General features: G+C 43.6%; 1 protein-coding gene across 5 annotated transcripts; it reads left to right on the forward strand.

Moving 5' to 3' along the window:
• The first annotated feature begins 1,734 nt into the window (after positions 1-1,734).
• On the forward strand, positions 1,735-26,603 carry LOC135242671 (potassium voltage-gated channel subfamily H member 1-like). Of its 5 annotated transcripts, none has more exons than XM_064313848.1 (13): positions 1,735-2,069; positions 4,104-4,130; positions 5,388-5,511; positions 8,784-8,890; positions 9,124-9,252; positions 10,283-10,401; positions 13,101-13,493; positions 14,474-14,903; positions 16,345-16,544; positions 18,214-18,466; positions 18,790-18,986; positions 24,722-25,560; positions 26,166-26,603. In XM_064313848.1, exons 1-12 carry the CDS (start codon positions 1,997-1,999, stop codon positions 25,553-25,555), a joined length of 2,886 nt encoding a protein of 961 aa, XP_064169918.1. In that variant the 5' UTR covers positions 1,735-1,996; the 3' UTR covers positions 25,556-25,560; positions 26,166-26,603. The 5 variants fall into 5 exon arrangements, with proteins under 5 accessions (XP_064169918.1, XP_064169927.1, XP_064169909.1 ...); XM_064313857.1 differs by having other exon boundaries at positions 26,169-26,603; XM_064313839.1 differs by having other exon boundaries at positions 1,736-2,069; positions 24,722-26,603.

The following is a 26,603-nucleotide window of genomic DNA, read 5'->3' on the forward strand; positions in this document are numbered from 1 at the left end:
TGTTCTTTCAGTTTTGGCGTGTTTTCGCCCGATTTTGTGTTCAATTCTGATTACTATATGGCTGTTTGATTTTATGCCTTTCCCCTGGCCTTAAGCGTGCACTCTCCTGAAGCATGCTCTGGCCTTAAGCGTGCACTCTCCTGAAGCATGCTCTGGCCTTAAGCGTGCACTCTCCTGAAGCATGCTCTGGCCTCAAGCGTGCACTCTCCTGAAGCATGCTCTGGTCTTAAGCGTGCACTCTACTGAAGCATGCTCTGGCCTTAAGCGTGCACTCTCCTGAAGCATGCTCTGGCTTTAAGCATGAATTTTTCTGAAGCTTGCTCTGGCTTTAAGCATGCATTTTCCTGAAGCTTGCTCTGGCTTTAAGCATGAATTTTCCTGAAGCATGCTCTGGCTCTAAGCATGCATTTTCCGGATGCATGCACTCACCTGAAGCATGTACTCTACTGAAGCATGCAATATTGCTGACTGCTTCTTTTCACACACAAGCCCATCTTCACAAACATGAGCTGGAGGAAGAAACTTCATGTGAATCTTTAGCGAGCAGACCACAGTCAACTGAACCCTCCCTTACCCTGAGAGACACTACTCCAGTTTTGCAGTACGCACAGTCAGCACTGACACGGTTGGGATCAATCCCAGAGCTACTTGATTTACCTGACCTCTTAAACCATTGGTTGCATCCTCCACACCAAGAAGCTGACATAGCACTTTCTGAAGCCACTTGTTAAGCAGTAAACACACTGCAAAATCCTAATAATTTAAACTAATCATTTACTTACCACAGGCTGTCCACTCGTGGTTTTGGTGCAAATTTATGTTCTACTCTGTCCCTGATTAATTAACTAAACATGGTTTTAAATAAGGACCTTGATTAGTTCCGTTTTAGTGCCCAGCTGGAATAAGAACCTGCCTCCACATTGGCCCTTTTCAGAAATGACGGTTCACCCTAGTTTAATTGGTTGATTTTAGGTGTCCTTATTGTATAATTGGTCAAGTTCCTTTCACCACTTGCCTACAGTCATATCTTCAGAATAAGGAATGTAACATGTTAAACATTTCCCAGGTCACATGTTCAGGAAGTCTCATGGCTCTGGATTTCCAATAGGGTCCAGGTCACACACACCACTTTTATAGCTAAGCCATATTTTGTCATATTGTTCCATATATTCAATTTATCAAGTTCATATTATTAATACATTATTATCTGAGCAATATACATGAGGCTTTCTAAGCATTATCTGAATGTGAACGTGACCGTCAAGGAAACCGTAAAAACGAAACGGACTTCAAGCAAAGGTATTTATTTATTTATTTATTTTCACTTCTATCGTCAATTAAAATACTAAAGGACAATAAAAGTCAAAAGTTGATAAAATATTTACAATTTTTTTTTGAAGAACCCCCTATTGAAATGTAACTGAAATAATTAGTTCATTTCACTCTTTACATCTTAATGTATATTAATTTAATTAACTTAATTATTTGCACTATTACTGACTATGGAATGTCTGTATTCACAATATTATTTTCCTTATTTTACTTACCTTATTTTTATTTATTTATTTATTTTTAAAACTATTTGATCTTTAGTTATTTTTTTCTATTTTATATATTGTACCATTTCTTATTTTTCAATAAGATACAGTAACATTTGAATTTACATATTGCTGTACTTATTTTTTTATTAAGGTATTTTTTATTGTTTTTTTACTGCAATTCTTGTTGTGCCCAGCAGATGGAAATGCGGCCTCGCGAGACTGAGGGAAAGTCGGCACGCGTGGCCGTCTTTCTGGTACTCGAGTGGAAGACCTCGGATTTTGCGCTAGTCCTCGGCAGGGGGGGGGCGCCGCCTCCGGTTCAGCGTAGCGTCTGGAGAACTCTGCACCTTAATCTCATTTTGGAGACCGTGAGACAGCCCTCGCACTCTGTTTGCCTGTGAACAGCTGTAGCATCCTCATGCGCTGAACCTTTCCCATCTGAATGACGAGGCAGGATGGCAGGTGGACGGAGGGGACTTGTAGCCCCTCAGAATACTTTTCTTGAGAATATTGTCCGGCGCTCTAACGGTAAGAATAATGTATATGTTGTCCTTTTTGGCAAATTGATATTGATAATGATGACGATGAACCAGTCCACTCTATTTATTGGGATAATAGTTGAATATTCTATTACTAAAGGATTTTGGAGGTTTTCATGCCTGTAAAATCTGTATGCTCTCAGAGCATAAGGATAGGGCAGGTTTTACTGTTTACGATGTGTTCAGATTTTATGAGGCAATAAGCATCCTTAATTATTGTACCCTGCCTCCTTTCAGACACAAGTTTATGTATGTGAAATAAGTATTTTTCGTACATGAATGGAATGTTTTAAGCAGTACATGAAATGAAAGATTTAGTTTTTGTTTAGTTAATTTATCCTTTCTGGGGCAGTGATGGGGCAGCATACTTAATCAGGATTCCAGTATAACCATGCACGCTGGATAGAAATACACAACATTTGTAAGATTTTAATTCTGGTTAATGATGAAACGCGTTGTAGCCTATATCTTTTACACAATGAGCATGGTTATTGGTAATATGATCAATATTTTGCTGTGACCTCGCCAATAGGCTATAGTTTTGCTTTGTCTTCAGCAATTATAGCAGCTAGTAGGACGAAATGAGAAATAAATATACACTCATAAATTTAAAAATAAAAATAGCCATTTATTTATTTATTATTTATTTATTATCCTTTATTTAACCAGGAAGGTCCCATTGAGATACAATATCTCTTCTGCCAGGGAGTCCTGGTCAAGATGGCAGCAGGAAAATAAAAGTTTCATATTAAAACATACCAAAGAAAATAAAAAAATAAAAAATATAATAATAAAAAAACAGACATACAAGGATCAGGAGCTAAAAGGCACTTGTTGCTATAAGCAATAACATTGTTCAGTAAAAACAGATTTTAACATATTTTTATACATGTCAAGAGAGGGTAAGGATTTCAGATTAAGAATGCCTTGTAACTCATTCCAGACATGCGGGGCATGAAAGGAAAAGGCTGATTTACCCAGTTCTGTTCGAATACTTGGGACCATGAGGAGAATTTTCTCTGAGGAGCTAGTGTTATGGCTACTGGAGTAATATTTCAGTAAGCCGGATATGTACTGCGGTAGTTTACCCAGTAAAGCTTTAAAAATAAAAATTAACATATGGGTTTTTCTCCTTGAATACAATGAAGTCCATTGAACCATTTCATTACAATGGTGCGTATGTACACTTGCACAAGTTACAAACCGCAGGGCATTTCAGAAGTCTGAAGAGCTTGTGTGTGTTCGTTTTAATGTGTGTGGTAATGCGTAAATGTACTTTAATAAAGAATTGAAGAATTTGAATTTATTTTAAAATTAAATTTAAATGAGGGCTTAGGGATGAATTAATCGAATCTGAATCATTGCAACTCTTTCATAATGTCCACACTCTCAGTATAGGACTTATTAATGGTCAGTAAATCATAATTAAGGGATTCAAGGTTTGTTTCTTCACAACTGTTGCAGATCACTGAGTGTACAGTTGACATTTTTAAGTTTTCAGGAAAAAGCAGTAAGTATTTAAATGAGCCCATGTTTGGCTAGACCAAACACAAAGGACACTTGCCCTGTAATATTGCTGTACTAAGCTACAGCAGCATGTTATCACAGTCAGTAAAGGGAAGGATGTGCTAAGCTAAATGCTTTGAGATGAGGGCAGTGTGGATATTCCTCTGTTACTCTAATGTAAATATGGCAGTTTTTCCGCTGAAATATTCATATGGCACGCGTTTTAAACAGGCCACGCTAAATGCAGCTGATCTTAATGACCGCGAGTTCAGCTTGCTTAACCCAGTGCAAAGCTGCAGCTGCTTCAGGCTCCTCCCCTGCGGGTTGTTCTTAATTTCGCCTTTTCGTTTTTTATCAATATTACTGCCTGTTAAAGTTGCTCCACTTACTTACATTTCATTAAAAACAAGGCCCTGCTCGGGAATTGAATGGCTCTCTAAGTGGAAGCACGGTTTGCTGTGTGTATTTAATGGTGTTGCTTTCCTTGCTTTAACCATTTTTCTTCTTACATTTTCAGTTTGGACATTGTCTCATAGACAGACAGGTATACACAGTGTTCATCAGTGATATGTTCCTCATACTGTCTTCTCTCTGTTGCCGTATTAATATTCTGTACCGGTTTTCTTTCATTTGTACATCTATGTACTGAAATTACTGCCACACTATGGGTCCTAAATCTCCCCTTTATTTCCTCACATCTCTCATTTTGTCTACATCTATGTGTCCATATGTTTATGGAATTATCAATAAATATTAATTGTATTTGAGGTTCAACTTACCTGTTTGCATATGTTTGAGTATTCAATAGTACATTTTATTATGGTACCCTTGTAAGATGACAGTATTGGCATGGAGCTCCTCTATTTTCATAACTCTGTGTTTTTCTGTAGTGTTCGTGTTTGTGTCCATTGAGAAGAAGACTGTAGTTTTATTTGGTATTTTGCCTGCTAGGTGAAAAGGTGCTAACTGGCAGCGCCACTCCTACTCTTGGAAAGCCCCAGGGTCTTTTTAGTGGTCATTGCACTTAATGGAAATTAAAACAGTTGATGGACACTTAACTCACTTCATAATTTTTTGTCTGAATTGCTTTCTGATTTTATGGATAAAGCAAAAAACAATCACCATTCCCCCCTCTAATGTCTGCAATGAACACCTTGCTTCCAACTCTCTTTATTCTGGGCCATAGTTATACTAGAGGATGCATCAGTGAACAGGCCTCCATCCCACACATGGTGGTAGCGGTTGTCTTCATGGCATGATATCTTTTACACTCCAAGTTTCATGCTAAATGTCTCATTGATTCAGAAAGCAGAGACCTATAATGCATTGATATAAATTATTCTAAATATACAGAGATTTTGAGGTAAACAGCATTGAGGTTCTCTCAATAGTTTAAAACTAGATCCAACTACAATTTCAGCAGCAAAATGTAACAAAGCTTGTGAGGACCCTGTTCTTCTCCAAGGGAAAGAGAGGAAGCCACAGATGCAGCCTGTGAAATGTGTTTCATAACTGAAGTGCAAACTAAATGTACAGCCTATCCAAATGATAGTTTTGTTAAGCAGGTGTTATGACCGGGTTCATTTCTGTCACAGGTCAGTTCAGGCTAAACCTCTCACTCATGTTAAACATCAGTGAGTACCTGGTGGTCAGCCTGCCTTTCCCCTGATTACTGATGCTTAGCATGTAGAAACCACACCCTCACCTTGCCAAACAGGTGTGCCCTGGTGTGCTAAGTGTGTGCTGCCTTGCATGGATCTTAATCCCACCTGTGTCTGCCTGTTTTATTTTTTTTCAACAGACACTAATTTTGTTCTGGGAAATGCGCAGATTGTGGACTGGCCCATAGTGTACAGCAACGATGGCTTCTGCAAGCTATCAGGCTTTCACCGGGCTGAGGTCATGCAGAAGAGCAGCACCTGCAGGTACCATCATCTCCTCAGGTTCTGTTCTGTCCTGCCTGCTGTGGTTTGGCCTTAGCAGGAAAAATGGGTTTGCAATGAGCTCTTTCACTGTGCTAATGCTAATTCATCTGCATTTCTCTTAAAACCTTACTGAACAGTTTGGCAATGCTAAAGCTAAATGTGTGACTGTGTGTGTGTGTGTGTGTAACTACAGGTGTAAGCATCACAGAGACTTGGAAAATGGCTTAAATGAAGCAAGACATCATTTGTATCATTTACAATACTTACTTAGATTAGTTTGTCTTCCTAAACTATGAATATAAAGTGCCACAAATGCAATTATTTTGGTAAACATGAAACATAAACTTGTACTAATTTAGAATGCAATGAAATACTGAGAGATCCCATGTATAAATCAGGTTAAACTATACATGTCCTGTATCAAAAAAGTCCTTGACCACAAGTGCGTAAAATCTAAGTGTGGATATGCAGAACTACTAAAGATCTATGAAGTAAAAAGTAAGCAGTGTACCCAGTGTCTCCAGATCTATCCAAAATGTCTAAATTATGCATTGCTGTAAATAGCAACATAATCATGTATTTCACTACAAATGTAGTGAAATTCCACTACAAATGCAGCAGTTTTGACTCAAGAAACTCACTTTTACATCACCTTAAAGTGGGAATTACAAGCTTCCCGTCAGTACAGGGGTCTAGAAACACATCCAAAAATGAATAAAATGGTTTTTGATTATAAAGCATACATTTATTAATTATGTCCCTTATAGTGTTTAAGATGAAACATTGATATCAGATTCAAAAATAATGCAAAAACATTGTGACATGTACCTAAATGGGCAATCATTAACTCTCGTATGTATTCTGTGGTTGTATGATTCCTTGTATGGGGATGGGACGACATTAAAACAATATTCAACCGTCCACTGAAATGTTTTGCCGATGTTCCAGCTTCACATCAGATCCACTGCATGAAACATAAGCAAGACTGAGCTACCAATGAATGCTTATGCTACAGTGTGAAATATCCTCATTATAAAATAGCACTAACCTATTTAAAGACACTCAATTTTAAAAAATAACATGTATAACCACAATATTTTGAGCAGTGATATTTAGCTATATATCAAGAATGAAATTGTATCTCTGTTCTACAGGCATTCTCCTCCAGAGAATCAAAGCTGTCCTTCTCCTCTTCTGACTTAGACCGAGCTGATATTGTTTTCTGGACTATCAGCATGACTTAGCCATGCTCAGAAGTTCTCAATAATGTTGTCCTTTACTGCAGACTCAAGCAATCAGTGAGAAGGGCTTTTGCTGCTTGCTTTTAGAGAAAGGGAACCGCTCGCTCGCACGCAGGGAAAGGGAACCACTCGCACACAGGGAAAGGGAACCGCTCGCTCGCACACAGGGAAAGGTAACCGCTCGCTCTCACACAGGGAAAGGTAACCGCTCGCATACAGGAAAAGGTAACCGCTCGCACGCAGGGAAAGGGAACCGCTCGCACGCAGGGAAAGGTAACCGCTCGCTCGCACACAGGGAAAGGTAACCGCTCGCTCTCACACAGGGAAAGGGAACCGCTCGCTCGCACGCAGGGAAAGGGAACCGCTCACACAGGGAAAGGGAACCGCTCACACAGGGAAAGGGAACCGCTCACACAGGGAAAGGTAACCGCTCGCTCGCACGCAGGGAAAGGGAACCGCTCGCACACAGGGAAAGGGAACCGCTCGCTCTCACACAGGGAAAGGTAACCGCTCTCACACAGGGAAAGGTAACCGCTTGCTCTCACACAGGGAAAGGTAACCGCTCGCATACAGGGAAAGGGAACCGCTCGCTCGCACACAGGGAAAGGGAACCGCTCGCTCGCACACAGGGAAAGGGAACCGCTCGCACGCAGGGAAAGGGAACCGCTCGCACGCAGGGAAAGGGAACCGCTCGCACCAGGGAACCGCTCGTCGCACGCAGGGAAAGGGAACCGCTCGCACGCAGGGAAAGGGAACCGCTCGCTCGCACGCAGGGAAAGGGAACCGCTCGCTCGCACGCAGGGAAAGGGAACCGCTCGCTCGCACGCAGGGAAAGGCAACCGCTCGCTCTCACACAGGGAAAGGTAACCGCTCGCATACAGGGAAAGGGAACCGCTCGCTCGCACACAGGGAAAGGGAACTGCTCGCACGCAGGGAAAGGGAACCGCTCGCTCGCACGCAGGGAAAGGGAACCGCTTGCACACAGGGAAAGGGAACCGCTCGCTCGCACACAGGGAAAGGGAACCGCTCGCTCGCACGCAGGGAAAGGGAACCGCTCGCACACAGGAAGACAACCGCCGTCGCACAGGGAAAGGGAACCGCTCGCTCGCACACAGGGAAAGGGAACCGCTCGCACGCAGGGAAAGGGAACCGCTCGCTCGCACGCAGGGAAAGGGAACCGCTCGCACACAGGGAAAGACAACCGCTCGCTCGCACACAGGGAAAGGGAACCGCTCGCTCGCACACAGGGAAAGGGAACCGCTCGCACGAAGGGAAAGGGAACCGCTCGCTCGCACGCAGGGAAAGGGAACCGCTCGCACACAGGGAAAGAGAACCGCTCGCGCATGCAGGGAAGACACGCTCGCTCGCACACAGGGAAAGACACCGCTCGCTCGCACACAGGGAAAGACAACCGCTCGCTCGCACACAGGGAAAGGGAACCGCTCGCTCGCACACAGGGAAAGGGAACCGCTCGCACGAAGGGAAAGGGAACCGCTCGCTCGCATGCAGGGAAAGACAACCGCTCGCTCGCACACAGGGAAAGACAACCGCTCGCTCGCACACAGGGAAAGACAACCGCTCGCTCGCACGCAGGGAAAGGGAACCGCCCTTCATGCCTCGCCCTGACGCAGAAGCTGTTCAGGGTGCAGGGAGTGATGGATAGGGTGCTGTAAGATGTCTTGGACTCAGACCTCTGCATACATTATGACTGTATTTTTTTTTCCAGAGATAGAAGACAGATTTGTAGGGATTTGAAATCTCTTGCATGACCTCACCTGTCCCAATAAAGGCAATGAGCTCTGACTCTGACTGCCATAAACCTCCCTCACCCCCACTATACCCCTCCCAATCCTGCACCCTCACCCCCACCATAACCCTCCCAATCCTGTACCTGCAGTTTCTGCATTGCAGTTATTGCATTAGCTGCAGTTTCTGCGTTAGCTGCAGGTTCTGCATTAGCTGCAGCTTTAGCCAGTGCATCAGCTGACATGGTGCCTGCTGGTGTTCCTGCTCCTCTTTTCTATTTTTCAGTTTCATGTATGGAGAACTTACAGATAAGGAAACGACTGAGAAGGTTCGACAAACATTTGAAAATTACGAGATAAACTCCTTTGAAATTCTCATGTACAAGAAGAATCGTAAGTAACCGTTAGTTGGGATTTCATCTGACAAATACATTCAAAGCTACCGTGTTTTGAACTGGGTAATGTACAATATACATTTAGAGTTTAACCAAATCACAACAAAGTAATAAATCCAACAGAAATACTTTTAGAAAATGAATCTATGGTATAACATAATTAATCATATACTGCTTATGAACAAAAACAGATAATTTTGATTAATGTCTTAAGGACTTTTCTTTCCGCAGGGATGCCAGTGTGGTTTTTTGTGAAAATCGCTCCCATTCGCAATGAGCAGGAGAAGGTGGTGTTGTTCCTCTGCACGTTCAGTGACATCACTGCATTTAAGCAGCCCATCGAAGATGAATCATCCAAAGGTCCGTGTAGGCAAAGTGCTCATGGGTTTAAAATGGCAATGAAATTTTAGCCAGTCAGAAGAGGATATTTAGGAAATGTATGATAAGATTGTATTGATATGATTGGAAACAGATTGATCTCTCTCAAACACTGAAGTTTGGGTTCAGTACAGTTCTATGGCAATCCATGCTATCTGTGTGTCAACTTAGAAAGTGGGTAGCAGTTGTAGGGATGTATTTAAAACACTTGAACCCTTGAGATTCCAGTAAGATTTGAAAACATGAGGCTGCGGGTAGTTCACTCGGTGAAAACACCATGTGCAGCACGAGTGAGCTCCACAGCCTCATATTGCATCCGGATGCTGCCAGTGCCAGCTGTGTGATTGAATCTTCCCAAAGCCAACTGCGCCTGCCCCTGCAGGCCTGCCGGCCCATACTGGCAGTGGGCCAAATGTTCCTAACCTTAACACTGCCCTAACACTACCCTAATCCTGCCGTACTGGCACTGGGGCAAATGTACCTAACCCTAACACTGCCCTAACACTACCCTAACCCTGCCCTACTGGCAGTGGGGCAAATGTACCTAACCCTAACACTGCCCTAACACTACCCTAACCCTGCCCTACTGGCACTGGGGCAAATGTACCTAACCTTAACCCTGCCCTAACACTGCCCTACTGGCACTGGGGCAAATGTACCTAACCCTAACCCTAACACTGCCCTCCTGGCCCAATCGGGAGCCATCCTGAGGAGAACCATGGCTTTGTACACTGTCCTGAATCCGCAGTGGGGCTCGTGTATGAGTGCGGCTGCAGTTGATTGGTCATTCCAGATTGGAGTGGGAATTGCTCAATGGCATGCTCAGTCCCACATTTGGTGCCAAATTTAAGTAAATAAATAAATGAATAAATATTTCAACAAAACGTATTACTAGCATGTAATTAAATGTGAAGGCAGGTCTGGTAGTAATTCATGTAGTTGTTTGTTGTTATAAAGTTTCTAAAAGTTTTGTTATAGGTATTATAAGTTTTTTTTTTTTGATATTGTGAAGGCTGGGGAAAACTGGCCCGTCTGACCCGAGCCCTAACGAGCAGCCGAGGGGTTCTGCAGCAGCTGGCCCCGGCTGTCCAGAGAGGAGAGAACGTCCACAAACACTCCCGCCTAGCTGAGGTAAGCATGCTTAACACCCACAAACACTCCCGCCTAGCTGAGGTGAGCATGCTTAACACCCACAAACACTCCCGCCTAGCTGAGGTAAGCATGCTTAACACCAACAAACACTCCCGCCTAGCTGAGGTGAGCATGCTTAACACCCACAAACACTCCCGCCTAGCTGAGGTAAGCATGCTTAACACCCACAAACACTCCCGCCTAGCTGAGGTAAGCATGCTTAACACCCACAAACACTCCCGCCTAGCTGAGGTAAGCATGCTTAACACCCACAAACACTCCCGCCTAGCTGAGGTAAGCATGCTTAACACCCACAAACACTCCCGCCTAGCTGAGGTGAGCATGCTTAACACCCACAAACACTCCCGCCTAGCTGAGGTGAGCATGCTTAACACCCACAAACACTCCCGCCTAGCTGAGGTAAGCATGCTTAACACCCACAAACACTCCCGCCTAGCTGAGGTGAGCATGCTTAACACCCACAAATACTCCCGCCTAGCTGAGGTAAGCATGCTTAACACCCACAAACACTCCGCCTAGCTGAGGTAAGCATGCTTAACACCCACAAACACTCCCGCCTAGCTGAGGTAGCATGCTTAACACCCACAAACACTCCGCCTAGCTGAGGTGAGCATGCTTAACACCCACAAACACTCCCGCCTAGCTGAGGTGAGCATGCTTAACACCCACAAACACTCCCGCCTAGCTGAGGTGAGCAGCTTAACACCCAAAACACTCCCGCCTAGCTGAGGTGAGCATGCTTAAACACCCACAAACACTCCCGCCTAGCTGAGGTAAGCATGCTTAACACCCACAAACACTCCCGCCTAGCTGAGGTGAGCATGCTTAACACCCACAAACACTCCCGCCTAGCTGAGGTGAGCATGCTTAACACCCACAAACACTCCCGCCTAGCTGAGGTGAGCATGCTTAACACCCACAAACACTCCCGCCTAGCTGAGGTGAGCATGCTTAACACCCACAAACACTCCCGCCTAGCTGAGGTAAGCATGCTTAACGTCCACAAACAGTCAAGCCTGGCCAAGATCAATGCTTATTCTGCTGGTAATCTAAGCTCCAACCTCTGCTACAGTCCCCACTTGCTATTGATTGGTTTATTTCCCGATATAACACTGTCAGCTCCTGCTCATGGTTCAGACTTGCAATGCTGAGAAGAAAATAGGAAAGCAGAGGCCCATAAATGCTGACACGATGCTTTACTTACAGCTGCATTTGTATGTTGTGAATTTGTTTAGTCCTCAGTGATGAGAAATGTATAAAGGGGGGAATCTGTAAATTATGTTCCTTTACATTACATTACATTACAGGCATTTAGCAGACGCTCTTATCCAGAGCGACTTACACAACTTTTTTTACATAGCATTTTTACATTGTATCCATTTGTACAGCTGGATGTATACTGAAGCAATGCAGGTTAAGTACCTTGCTCAAGGGTACAACGGCAGTGTCCTTACCCGGGAATCGAACCGGCGACCTTTCGGTTACCAGCCCAGTTCCTTACCCACTGTGCCACACTCCGTCCCATGCTCACACCATGAGAAATGGAATACGAAATATGGAGCTGGAGACAGAGAGGATTTATATTTAGCCATACTGACATCTGAGGCTCACTGAAAAAATATTGAGCGGATATGTTCAAATATCTAGTGTGCTTTTGATACTAAAAATGGGTTTGATTCCATTGAAATAAGGCTATCAATCAATGCTTTTAAACATTATGAAATATACAGAAGAACATGACTTTCACTCTGTGAATAAATGTGAGATTTTGGCTTCTCTCTGAAATTAAGCAGACTTTGGCTCAGTGGGAGTTCAATTGGCATCCATAGAACAGCTTGTTCTAACACTGTCAGGGCACTGTCTGAAAAAGAGTATCTCTGCCAGGTCTGTTTTTCATGCCAACAAAATGGGTTGTTTATCACAGTGCACTATAGGATTTTAGTTCAGTGTCCAGTGAGAACTACATATCCCATGCATTTTTACCCCATACAACTTCTTTAGTGATGGGGACTGTGTTTAAAATATCAAGAAATCATATTCTGTTCACTTAAATGCCGTTTATTTTGTCGCTCCTATAATAAATATCATTACATATACAGATATTTGCCAAACAGGTAAACACCAGTATGAAGCCCCATAATAGTGTGCTGGGCTGAGGCTTGCTAGGAGGGATGGGGTCCAGTCCTCCATGAGGCCTTGTGGAGGTTCAGACAGTGCCTCAGATATCAATCCACAGCCTCCCATCAATGCACAATTGTGTGAGAAGGCCATGCCATGTGGATGACATCATTGCACTGCTCATCAAATCACTGGCTTACCGGATGTGCTGTGTGGACAGGTGCACCTCTCCCTGCAGCAAAGAAATATTTCTGACATAACATGATATTAACATGACATACCATGTCATAGTTCCCCAGTGGTCCATAGTCCATTGTTTGCGCTTTTCGCACCAACGTGCTTGGAAACATGCACTGTGAGGTGTGATGAGTGGTTGTATCCTGCACAAGTTCTTGGTGGACCATTCATGTTGAATCTACTTGCTCATGCCCTGGGTAGGATTATAGCTAATGTCTTAAGACTCTATGGGACTCGGGCGTATGATTATAGGTAAGGTCTTGTCTTTGGGATTTGAGTATGTGATTGTAAGTTGTAGGTAAGCACTTCTCTCCCCCATTCAGGTGCTGCAGCTGGGCTCAGACATCCTCCCCCAGTACAAGCAGGAGGCTCCAAAGACGCCCCCCCATATTATCCTCCACTACTGCACCTTCAAGACCACCTGGGACTGGGTCATCCTCATCCTCACCTTCTACACGGCCATCATGGTGCCCTACAACGTGTCCTTCAAGACCAAGCAGAACAACGTCACCTGGCTGGTGGTGGACAGCATCGTGGATGTCATCTTCCTGGTGGACATCGTGCTCAACTTCCACACCACCTTCGTGGGCCCTGCTGGGGAGGTCATCTCTGACCCCAAACTCATCCGCATGAACTATGTAAAGACCTGGTTTGTCATCGACCTGCTGTCCTGCCTGCCCTATGACGTCATCAATGCCTTCGAGAATGTGGATGAGGTCAGGCTCCCATTCCAAAATGGCTTCCTTTAATCAGAACTGGGTCAAACTTGAGTTTGGATAAAATATTATACATTTTAAGTATGTTAACTTTTTTATACCAGTAAAATTTTCTGCAGACCCTGGATAATTAAGAAAACATACTGTAATCAAAACATCAAATCATATGAAATAATAGTTTTATTCTGAATATTGGTGGGAACAGTTCTCAGTAATCTGGTACCTAAAGGGTATTTTTAAGTATAATTAAAGAATGATTCAGACAATTATTTGACCCAGATGTGCTATTGGTGCAGCCATGTCTGCCCCTCCTGTTGGTTGGTCACATACTCCTTTGCCCTTTGGTGCCCTCAGTATTGTGCAGGCTAAGTTCATTTGTCAATCTTACTTGGAGCAAGTATCCAGCCGGCATCTTTAGAAGGTGCATAAATCTCAATTTTCCCTGATTAATGTGCCAGTAATGTCTTTTCACTTTGACTTCATCTCCTCACCACATCCACAGAGGCTCATATGTATTCATGGTGACGCTGTCTGCCAAAATAATAGGAGAGAAGCTTTCCTTTATGACCTGTGTGGCATTTAAAAAGCAGAGAATTTCAAAACCTCTTTCTGTGAACTGGAACTAAACCCACTGAAACACTGCTGTGCATAGACACCCCTGTGGGTTATAATGTTGAGTCAATTAATAAATTCAGAAAGCCTCTCATTTATCTGAAATCATGAAGAAAGTTACTCCCACTTGTTAAAATAAGCTATGAATAGCGAACCACACACTCCCTGAGCCTATTGGTTAGGATTAACCCAAGGACGTAGGTTTGATTGGACAGTTTGTAGGGACAGTAATGTCAGTAAAAGCATGATGACTACGTGCAGGAATACAGTGATTTTGTTATCGGAATAGTATTTATATAATAGTGTATGTATATCTCATGTTATAATCATACCCCCCCCCCCCGTTTCCCCCCCCCCATTTCCCCCAGGGTATCAGTAGCCTGTTTAGCTCTCTGAAGGTAGTGCGGCTGCTGCGTTTGGGACGAGTTGCTCGAAAGCTGGACCATTATCTGGAGTATGGGGCGGCAGTGTTGGTGCTCCTGGTGTGTGTGTTTGGGCTGGCTGCTCATTGGCTGGCCTGCATCTGGTACAGCATTGGGGACTATGAGGTAATTGACGAGGACAACAACACAGTGCGCATGGACAGCTGGCTGTACCTGCTGGGCGAAACCACAGGCTCACCATACCGCTTCAACCTCAGCGGCTCGGAGAAGTGGGAGGGGGGGCCCAGCAAGGACTCGGTTTACATCACCTCCCTGTACTTCACCATGACCAGCCTGACCAGCATCGGCTTCGGCAACATCGCCCCCACCAGCAACGGGGAGAAGATCTTTGCTGTGGCCATGATGATGATTGGATGTGAGTACTCCACCCCTTTCCTGTACTTTTGATTGGTTACAAGTACCTCACCCTTTCTTCTGCTGGTTTTGTGATTGGCAGGTACTACCCCCCCCCCCCCCCACCCCATTAGCAAGGTGTTTCTCATACTTTCCTCTGCTTGTTTTGTGATTATTATGTATTATTAGATAATAATATTCCTATACCTTCATTATCATGCATATATCATCATTATCATTGAGCGAGGGATTGATCCCCCAACGGTGGGGTTGTATGTGACCTAAGAGTTCGTATTTTAATGTAAAACAGCATAAATATGCTCCAAACATAATTAAACCTTTAGGAATTTCTGCTGCTCCTTTGTGATTAAAGGGATGTGGGATACACACTGTCAGAGGGCCATCACATAATTCAAATGTGTTTATTAAATTTGTAAATTCAGAAAGGTTCACATTAATCTCAGATCATGAAGAAAGATACTTCAGACTGACAATATGTATAGTGGACCACACACTCCCTCAGCCTGTTGTTAGGGGTCACCCAAAGACATAGGTTTGGCTAGAAGGTTGGAAGGCACAGTAATGTCAGTATGTCACTAAAAGCATGATGACCACATGTGGGGATGCAGTGATTTTGATATCACAATAATATCCTGTATTAGCATACAATAACCTCACTGTCTGCATTTCTTTTGGGAAAGAAATCAGGAGAGGAAAGGTACCTGGTTACCATGGCAACCACCATTCCAGGGTGCCTGTTTTAACAAAATAATAAAAAAAGACACTACACTAACATGTTCCACATAGAGAATGCAAAAAGAACAGTAGTTGGGAGCTTGATATGTTTCTCTCTGATTTTAAATCAGAAATAGGACAAAGTAATTTAAAAATATTTCTTAATGACTTATTTCTACATAAAGCAGAATGTACGGTGCCCTCCAAAATTATTGGCACCCCTGATAATGATGACCACAAAATCCTGTATAAAATTACATATGTAATGAACTATATTGCGAAAAAATGCAATTTTACATTAATGCGGTTGTAAAGAAGAGTTTTTCAGCAAGACATCACTTTATTTTCCAAAAATATAGGTGTCCAAAATTCTACTTTGGAACTTCCACTGAAACTAGGTGTTAACTAGGTGTTCAGATGTTCAGATTGTGACAGCATTCATGCTGTTTTTCAGAAGCTGTGCGGCTCTGAAGCTATGCTGTTGAGTCTCAGTGTGTCAGTGCTGTTGAGTCTGTGTGTCAGTGATGTTGAGGCTCAGTGTGTCAGTGCTGTTGAGTCTCAGTGTGTCAGTGCTGTTGAGTCTCAGTGTGTTAGTGATGTTGTGTCTCAGTGTGTCAGTGATGTTGAGTCTCATTGTGTCAATGCTTTATAGTCAGGGTTTTCTTTACAGGATTTTCACTGCCCTCAGAACTGGTGTCTGTGTCTTTCTGATGTCTATGTCTTTCCAGCTCTACTGTACGCCACCATCTTTGGTAACGTCACCACCATCTTCCAGCAGATGTACGCCAACACTAACAGGTACCACGAGATGCTGAACAGCGTGCGAGACTTCCTCAAGCTGTACCAGGTGCCCAACGGCCTGAGCGAGCGGGTGATGGACTACATCGTTTCCACCTGGTCCATGACCCGTGGCATTGATACCGAAAAGGTATGGAACTGCACCTGTGGAACAAGGATGTGTTAGTTTAAATACCAGGACAGGGGTGAATGGGTTTACATGCAGCTACTGGGGTGAGTGGGTTTTAATACAGGGGCGGGGGTGAGTGGGTTTAAATACAGGGACTGGGGTGAGTGGGTTTAAATACAGGGACGGTTGAGGGGTTAATACAGGACTGGGTGAGGGTTTAAATACAGGGACTGGGGTGAGTGGGTTTAAATACAGGGACAGGGTTGAGTGGGTTTAAATACAGGGACTGGGGTGAGTGGGTTTAAATACAGGGACTGGGGTGAGTGGGTTTAAATACAGGGACTGGGGTGAGTGGGTTTAAATACAGGGACAGGGTTGAGTGGGTTTAAATACAGGGACAGGGTTGAGTGGGTTTAAATACAGGGACTGGGGTGAGTGGGTTTAAATACAGGGACAGGGATAAGTTGGTAAAGGGAGGTCTATTGATTTTAAATTCCAATTTCAGAAGTCAGCATTTGTTAATTAAACTTTGCCTTGGTCAGTGTGTTTGCAGGAAAGAAATGCTGCACTACGCATGTACAATACACATTACACCTGTACAACACACTACACCTATACGACATACTACACATGTACAACACACTACACCTGTACAACACACTACACCTATACGACATACTACACATGTACAACACACTTCACCTGTACAACTACTCACCTGACAAACACACTTACAAACTACACTGTACAACACACTACACCTATACGACATACTACACATGTACAACAAACTACACCTGTACAACACACTACACCTGTACAACATACTACACCTGTACGACACACTACACCTGTACAACATACTACACATGTACAACACACTACACCTGTACAACATACTACACCTATACGACATACTACACCTGTACAACACACTACACCTGTACAACATACTACACATGTACAACACACTACACCTGTACAACACACTACACCTGTACAACACACTACACCTATACGACATACTACACATGTACAACAAACTACACCTGTACAACACACTACACCTATATGACACACTACACCTGTACAACAAACTACACCTGTACAACACACTACACCTGTACAACATACTACACATGTACAACACACTACACCTGTACAACACACTACACCTGTACGACATACTACACCTGTACAACACACTACACCTGTACAAAATACTACACCTGTACAACACACTACACCTGTACAACATACTACACCTGTACAACACACTACACCTATACGACATACTACACATGTACAACAAACTACACCTGTACAACACACTACACCTATATGACACACTACACCTGTACAACATACTACACATGTACAACAAACTACACCTGTACAACACACTACACCTGTACAACATACTACACATGTACAACACACTACACCTGTACAACATACTACACCTATACGACATACTACACCTGTACAACACACTACACCAGTGGAATTGAAGTTGGTTTACTGGCACATTCTTTTCATAATATTGACATATAGCAAATAAAAATCAATTGGCATACTGATACATATTTTTATTTTTATGAACTAATGATAATGAATATATACAATCTGTCTCCTCTGTCTTCCTCCTGTTCTGTTTTCCTCTCTGTCTCTCTCTCTCCGTCTTCTTCAGGTGTTACAGATCTGTCCTAAGGACATGCGGGCAGACATCTGTGTGCACCTGAACAGGAAGGTGTTTAAAGAGCACCCGGCGTTTCGGCTGGCCAGTGACGGCTGCCTCCGTGCCCTGGCCATGGAGTTCCAGACAGTCCACAGTGCTCCTGGGGACCTAATCTTCCATGCAGGCGAAAGCGTGGACAGCTTGTGCTTTGTGGTGTCTGGGTCCCTAGAGGTGATCCAGGATGATGAAGTGGTGGCCATTTTGGGTGAGTTTTGGGTACTTCATGTTTATGCTCCAAAACTAGTAGGAATGATGCCTGCTATTTGCACTACTAAAACTAAAACTGGTGAATTGTGGGTAATGGCAGTTTGATTACAGAGATGGTGAGTTTTACCCTCCTTCCCAAAGCGCAAGCTAAGAGTTCATGTTTCTGAGTTCATGTAGCTACCACTAGCTTCCCCGGTACAATAGTGGGAGAAGTGTGTACACAAGCACGCACCCACACACACACACACACACGCACACTACATTGTATGTTGCTTTATATAAGTACAAATGAAGTGGCACACACTGCTTTTCTGCTCTTAGGAAAGGGTGATGTATTTGGGGATGTATTCTGGAAGGAGGTGACCCTGGCACAGGCTTGTGCCAATGTCCGTGCCCTGACCTACTGCGACCTCCACATCATCAAGCGTGATGCGCTGCAGAAGGTTCTGGAGTTCTACACAGCCTTCTCCAACCACTTTTCCCGCAACCTACTGCTCACCTACAATCTGCGCAAGAGGGTGAGTAGTCTGCCCATCCCTGTGTGCAGCCAGTCTGTCCCAGCACACACCAGCCATGCAGAGTCTGCAGGTCTGCCCATCCCTGTGTGCAGCCAGTCTGTCCCAGCACACACCAGCCATGCAGTCTGCAGGTCTGCCCATCCCTGTGTGTAGCCAGTCTGTCCCAGCACACACCAGCCATGCAGTCTGCAGTCTGCCCCTGTTTGCAGTCTGCCCAGCACCACCGCCATGAGAGTCTCAGGTCTGCCACTGTGCAGCAGTCTGTCCCAGTACACACCCAGCCATGCAGTCTGCAGGTCTGCCCATCCCTGTGTGCAGCCAGTCTGTCCCAGTACACACCCAGCCATGTAGTCTGCAGGTCTGCTCATCCCTGTGTGCAGCCAGTCTGTCCCAACACACACCCAGCCATGCAGAGTCTGCTAATGGCTGGAAATCAACAGTGTTCCCGCAGTAAAGGGTTCTGATGGTTCTGTAATGGTTTGGGTTGCATATATGTTTCATTTCAAATGTAATGTGCTTGAGTAGAGAAGCAAAATTTGTGTCCCTGTTCAAATACTTATGGACTTACATGTACTTGCAAAATGGGTTCTGCTTTTCAAACTGTTCCTATGTTGGCAATCATGCATTTACAAACTGTCGTTGGCTGCTCTACTCTGAATAGTGAAATTGTATTTGCAGATTTGCTTAATGTATTGCCACCTTTAAAGATATTCCACTATATAGTGTAGAACAAAGAGCCAGGGTAGCCATTATACTATTAATTCTCTCCAAAAGTGGTTTGATTACATTTGTATTAAAAATAAAGGTTCTATTCCCTGTTTGCATCTAATTCCACATTAGATGAGCATGAGGGAGCACGGCAGCAGTTCTGGACCCTGTGTGATTGGGTTCAGATTAGGTGTGATTGGGTTAGAGTTTGGATTAGGTGTGATTAGGTTCGGGTTCGGGTTTGGGTTAGGTGTGATTGGGTTAGGGTTAGGTGTGATTGGGGATATGGCTTCAGTTGATGGAATCCCAACAGAAACCAGCTGCTCAGCACAAAGACCAATCAGAAGCCACAGACAGTGTACCATAGAGTAATGCACAACAGACGAAGGGTTGTGTCTGCAGTAACACAGGAATTTACTCAACTGTGGTTTCAGTTTGGAGCTGAAATTAAATATTTCCGTTTGAAGCAATTTCCTTGCAAACAGGAAGTGGGCTTCAGTAGGGATTGAGTAAGCTACATGAAATAGCATTGATTCAGTCTGTGAATAACTGAACTCACTGACTTCTCCCCTCCCTGATCCCTCACTGATCTCCCCTCCGTGATCTCTCACTGATCTCCCCTCCGTGATCTCTCACTGATCTCCCCTCCCTGATCCCTCACTGATCTCCCCTCCATGATCCCTCACTGATCCTCCCCTCCCTGATCTCTCACTGATCTCCGCTCCCTGATCCCTCCCTGATCCCTCACTGATCTCCCCTCCCTGATCCCTCACTGATCTCCCCTCCCTGATCCCTCACTGATCTCCCCTCCCTGATCTCTCACTGATCCCTCACTGATCTCTCACTGATCGCCCCTCCCTGGTCCCTCACTGATCTCCCCTCCCTGATCCCTCACTGATCTCCCCTCCATGATCCCTCACTGATCTCCCCTCCCTGATCTCTCACTGATCCCTCACTGATCTCTCACTGATCTCCCCTCCCTGATCCCTCACTGATCTCCCCTCCCTGATCCCTCACTGATCTCCCCTCCCTGATCTCTCACTGATCCCTCACTGATCCCTCACTGATCTCTCACTGATCTCTCACTGATCCCTCACTGATCTCTCCTCTGTGATCTCTCTCTGATCTTTAAGGTAGGTGTGATGTGTGGCACAGTCTGTAGTGTGGCCAGCATGCAGGTAGGTGAGTGTAACAGAGAGAGTAGGTGAGTGTTACAGAGAGAGTAGGTGAGTGTTACAGAGAGAGTAGGTGAGTGTTACAGAGAGAGTAGGTGAGTGTAACAAAGAGAGTAGGTGAGTGTTACAGAGAGAATAGGTGAGTGTTACAGAGAGAGTAGGTGAGTGTTACAGAGAGAATAGGTGAGTGTTACAGAGAGAGTAGGTGAGTGTAACAGTGTTACTGTTTGGTTATGGAGAGTGTAGGAGAGCAGTCCTCTTCTCTGAGACTGTGGTGCTAGTGTTCTTGCACAGGCCCTGTGAGGAATGGCTGCTGACATTAACACCATATCCACCCATGGCATTATGGGAAGGAAGCCTGTACATCTGCATCTGTGAGACTGTTGCAGTCTTAGGGATCTGATGGAGGAGTGTTGCAGAGGTGGAGGCAGGGGTTGGCTGAGCAACTGAGCATGCTCAATGGGGTGCCACTGTTACTGAGGTAGCATCAGGTAGTATGTTACCTATGTAAAATATATATTTTATATATGCATAAAATAAAGCAGTTTCAAGATATTTCAATTATTGATCAGATGAGAAAATATAGGGACTGTTATTAATATGTTATTTTCTTTTGTGTGTGAAATAAATGAAATGTAAATCTGGTATTCGTATCTACCGAAGTAACGTAACTCCCAACCCCACCATGTCTGTCCTGAATTGTCATTGGCCTTTTTTGCAGAACTGCTTTTGTGTTTTTCCAGAACCACTTTCAAGTTTTTCTTTCAGAACCTTTTCAGGGTTCCAATATTACGCAATTTCCACTAAAGCTGTGGTGGTTGGGAAATTTGCCAAGTGAAAGTTTCACTTCAGTTTTTGCAGTTCCTTTTTCACTGTATAACAATGTTTGCTTTTAGCTTTTCAATATGTCACCTAATTTAACCACCTAACGCACTTCCAGAGACAGAAGTGTCTGCCTAACATATACTATATATAACATATACTATATATATGTATATATACACACACACACACACACACACACATATATATATATATATATATATATATATATATATATATATATATATATTAGAGAATTGCATGTATATTAAAAATTCCTTTTCTGGCATGTTCTATTAATACAAGTCATTTACCCAACACTAATTTTCTCTGCTTGTGTTTCTTTGTGCAAAATACACATATAGAATGGCATTTTAAAAGCTGATGTTGCAATGAATAATATATATTAAAGATAATACTATGCATTAAAGAATTAAAGATAATACTATGCACAGTGGCTTTGTAAATATTGCATTGTAAAGACAGATGGAAAGTGTTACTTGCTACTTTTCGCTGAAATTTCTCTGAACAACACTAAAATGCACTGTGTGACAAAGAAGTTTTATTTGCTGGTATGTTTCACTGTGTAGCTACTGAAGATGATTTTTATAAAAGATGGCAGAGTTGGGTAACCTGTCCTGTACATGTTGGTCAGATAGAGAAGAAGGAAGAGGAAGTGAGAGGGCTGGGACATGTGAGAACAGGACAGGTCCTCTTCTGAAGCAGTGCTTCTGGGTTTAGTGTGTCACCATTATTCTGCAACTGAGGTTTTCACTTGATTTGTTCATTGTAGTTTCTCTTTAGTTTTCAGTCATTACTTAGAACTAGGTAGAAGTAATAGTCTGAAATGTCTTTAAATTCTGGAAGTATTAAAAAATACATTTTTGGAACTTGAGCCTGTTATGAATACTGAGCGCTATGCTATGACATAGTTGGAATTACAGAGACATGGCTTTGGGAAAGGGATGGGGATGAATATAATGTAGAGGTGTGCAAACTTATTAGGAAGAACAGATCCAATAGGAGAGGTGGGGGTATAGCCCTCTACATAAAATCATCTTAACGTGAAGGAAATTCCAGAAATTGACCAACCAAGGCCAAGGGAGGACATTTGGATTAAGCTCATAGAGACATGAGAGGCCTTTAACACAGGCACGTTACCGGCCGCCAGACGCACTACTTCAGTCAGTAGTGTAAATACAATGCTCTGTCAATATAAAAGCAGCTCAGCAGGAAGGAGAGACTATTATTATGGGTGACTTCAATTACCCCGCTATTAATTGGGAATTGATGACAGGACAAGGAAAAAGTGAGGAAGAATATTTAGATGTTATAAATTACCATTTTTGGCATAGTATGTCAGTGAGCCTACAAGAGGGAAATCAGTTCTGGATCTGGTGCTATGTAATGATCTTGACAGAATTTACAGCATAGGTAGTGGAGGCACTTGGGACAAGTGAGCATTCTGCAGTTAGTTTTTATATATTTTGGCAAATAAAGAGGGCTTTCTCTCAGAATTTCTATCCTTAGGCATGCCAATTTTAATAAGATGTGAGCGAGTTTAAGTAATATAGACTGAATGCAACTTCTTGATTATGAGACTGTAAATGAAAAGTGGGGCAGGTTCAAAATGATTCTTGATGCACAATGTAAATTCATTCCAAAGGTTATTAAAAGTAAGTTGAAAAACAGTCTTCCCAGCAGATGAACAAAGCTATATGGGAGAGCCTGAGAAAAGAGAATATACTTTATAAGATATATAAAAGAGACAATATGGGGAGTAAAAAGGCTGAATATTGTGATAGGCGTGTTAAGGTTAAAGAAAACAACAAAGGGTTGGGAAAAGGCTCTTTGAGTAGAAAATTTCCCAACATGCAAAAAGTAATCCTAAACAATTCTTTTAGCACTGCAGTAGGACAAGTAAAATCAGAGAGAACGTCAAGTGCATTAAGAATAAAGAACATATGAGAATAGGGATATTGCTGATGCTTTAAATAGTTACTTTGATTAGAGCTTTCCCGAGAGGAGGTTACTAATGGACCGGAAGGCATATTCAGTACTGAGTGCCTTAGCAGATATTGAGATCATCTTTTAGACCATCTGTAGAAATAGGAGAAATTTCAAATGGCACAGGGAAGGTCATGCTTGACAAATCTTTTGGTGTTCTTTGAGGAAGCTACCAAGTGGTTTGATTGTAGTAGGAATTATGATATTATATATTTGTATTTCCAAAAAGCATTTTATAAGGTACCACATGAGAGACTCAAAATGAAAACAGTAGGAATTACAGGAGGTATTTCACAATGGGTTCGAAACTGGCTACTGGTGTGCGCGTGTGTGCGCGCGCGTGTGCATGATCATCATGATGCCACAAACTGCACAGCTACTGCGCTGCACGCAGTCTAATCCCCACAACCATCCTTCACAAGTAAAGATGAGAGACACCTGGACACAATCTGCACATTTAATCCCAGAATTAATTTCTGCATGTAGACCCTGTGATCAGATTTAGCAGTGGGTGCGCCTTTAGGCATGTAGAACCTTTATCTGCACCATCACCTGCTGTGGGAGAAATTATCATAGGTACATTCTCTCGCTTTGTCCCTAACCCTGTTCCTCCTCTCTCAGATATCTTATATGTACTTATTTTGCACATACATTGTGGTTGTTGTAAATGTAGTAAATGGTGGTTGTTGTAAATGTAGCAGCCAGTGGTGACTAGACACAACCCACAGCTGCCATTTACCCACACGCTGCGTCTGTTGGATCGATTGAAATTCCAGAATGTGGTAAAAATTGAGTGCACCACAACACTGGTAAATATAATTTATAGGAAGATAAATCTGTTGGTCATGGCTCTCCTTGAGAAAAAATTGGTTGAGTAAATCCAATCTTGCAGAATGATTTAAGAGGAGTCTGGAGTGCTATAGTTCCTGTCTGATGCTTTGACGGAGAGCTGCTTCTGCAGCAGACAGAGGTCTGTGTGTAAAAGCAGGAGTGTGACTGCTGGCTTGGCTCCGTCTGTTCCAGATCGTGTTCCGGAAGATCAGTGATGTCAAGCGTGAGGAAGAGGAGCGTTTGATGAGGAAGAACGAGGCACCACTGAACCTGCCTCCTGACCATCCCGTGCGCCGGCTGTTCCAGCGCTTTCGGCAGCAGAAGGAGGCGCGGCTAGCGGCCGAACGAGCCAATCAGGATGAGTCCGATCTGGAGAGAGGCATTGCCTGCATGGGGCAGACCACCATCAACAAGGTCATTGCCTCCACCAGCGTTGTTACAGTGACTGAGAGCCCAGCCACACCCATCCTCTCTGCCACTTCTACATCCAGAGGCTCCGCCCATGTCAAGCTTGAGGGCCCTGCCCCCTCCAACCCTTCCAGGCCCAGCGAACCCTCCAGGGGTAAGGGTTGGGGTCGTTTCCGTGAGAACGCAGGGAAAGGAGAGGGCTGGAGCAAGGTTTCAAAGGCTGAGTCCATGGAGATGCTTCCGGAAAGAACTAAGACCATCCAGGAGACATCCCTGAAGAAGACTGACTCCTGCGACAGCGGAATCACCAAGAGCGACCTGCGGCTGGAGAGGGCTGGGGGGGGCGGGGAGGCGCGGTCTCCCCAGGACCGCAGCCCGGGGCGACCCGAGGCCCAGTTCTGCCCCATCCCGGAGCACTCCCTGCACGCCTCTGTGCTGGAGCTCCGGCAGGAGCTCAGGGAGGAGATCAGTTCCCTCAGTACCCGCATGGGAGCACTAGAGAGCCAGATCTCCCTGGTGCTCAGGATACTGCAGGCTGGGAAACGCAACTCCTCAGCCCCACAGGCTCTGTCACAGCCCCCCTCCCCCGAATCTGACAAAGAAGACATCTTCTCCTAATGCCGGTGAGGACAGTCTTATGCACAAACCCCCAGGGGGCATTGCTCCTGCTGTCCACCAGGGGGAAATGAACCTGTGAAGCAGAAGCTGCACTGTGGCACTTCCTTGTGAATCTGTAAGCCAGTGCACCTGACCTGAGACTGAACATGTTAACCTTTTAGGCACCAGTAGAATCCCTGCAGATCGAGACCAAATAAAACCATAAAACATCTAATTTCAGATCTAATATTCAGAGAAAATGATCTTATTTTATATAATTATATGTCATGGTTTGTAATGTTTCAAAGCTCCACAGGAGTCTTCACATTTTACAATTTTTTAAAGTGTCAAGTATTTTAAATACTTGCCTATATTTGACTCCTGCATTAAACCTGGTAATACACTGGATCACAGCCCTGCTGGATCTGTACAATAGATTGTATAGTATTTTGTAAAATTTTAAAAGAAAAGAACAAATTTATATTTTTTATTAATCAACAGAGTATCTGTTGGAACAATTTGTTCTATCAACTGATTTCATTTTTCCTAAAGGATAAATTCCTTGTTTACTTTTTATCTTTTTTTACTTTGCCTTGCCTTGCTGATTGGACTGCTTTTTGTTTATATTCAGCAGCTGTGTACCTTCACAAACCACCCACTCCTTCCCTCTCCTGTCCCACATGGCTCCATCCCTGAACCCATAATATTTCAAAGATGCATCCTGGGAATGTGAGAGCAGGAGAGTAAGTGATACTATTGTAGCATTTTTCACTGAAATATCATTTGATTCTGTCATAATACTGTGTATAAATGTACAGGTGACCACATGCAGAATATTTATCCTGCATATTTACACCATTTAATATGTCATAGGACATGAAATGAACATCACATCATAAACAAAAAAACAATAATGGTTTTGAAGCTGAGACTGTTAAGCATTGTTAGTTAAACATTGCTAGTTAAGCACTGCTAGTCAAAACTCTGTTAAACTGAACTGAAAACTGCAACTGTTGAAAATATGTGTAAAGTTACGTGAAATATTTGTAATAAACTATTTTATACCTGA

Source organism: Anguilla rostrata, chromosome 2 (assembly GCF_018555375.3).
Source record: "Anguilla rostrata isolate EN2019 chromosome 2, ASM1855537v3, whole genome shotgun sequence".
NCBI classification, from domain to species: Eukaryota; Metazoa; Chordata; class Actinopteri; order Anguilliformes; family Anguillidae; genus Anguilla; species Anguilla rostrata.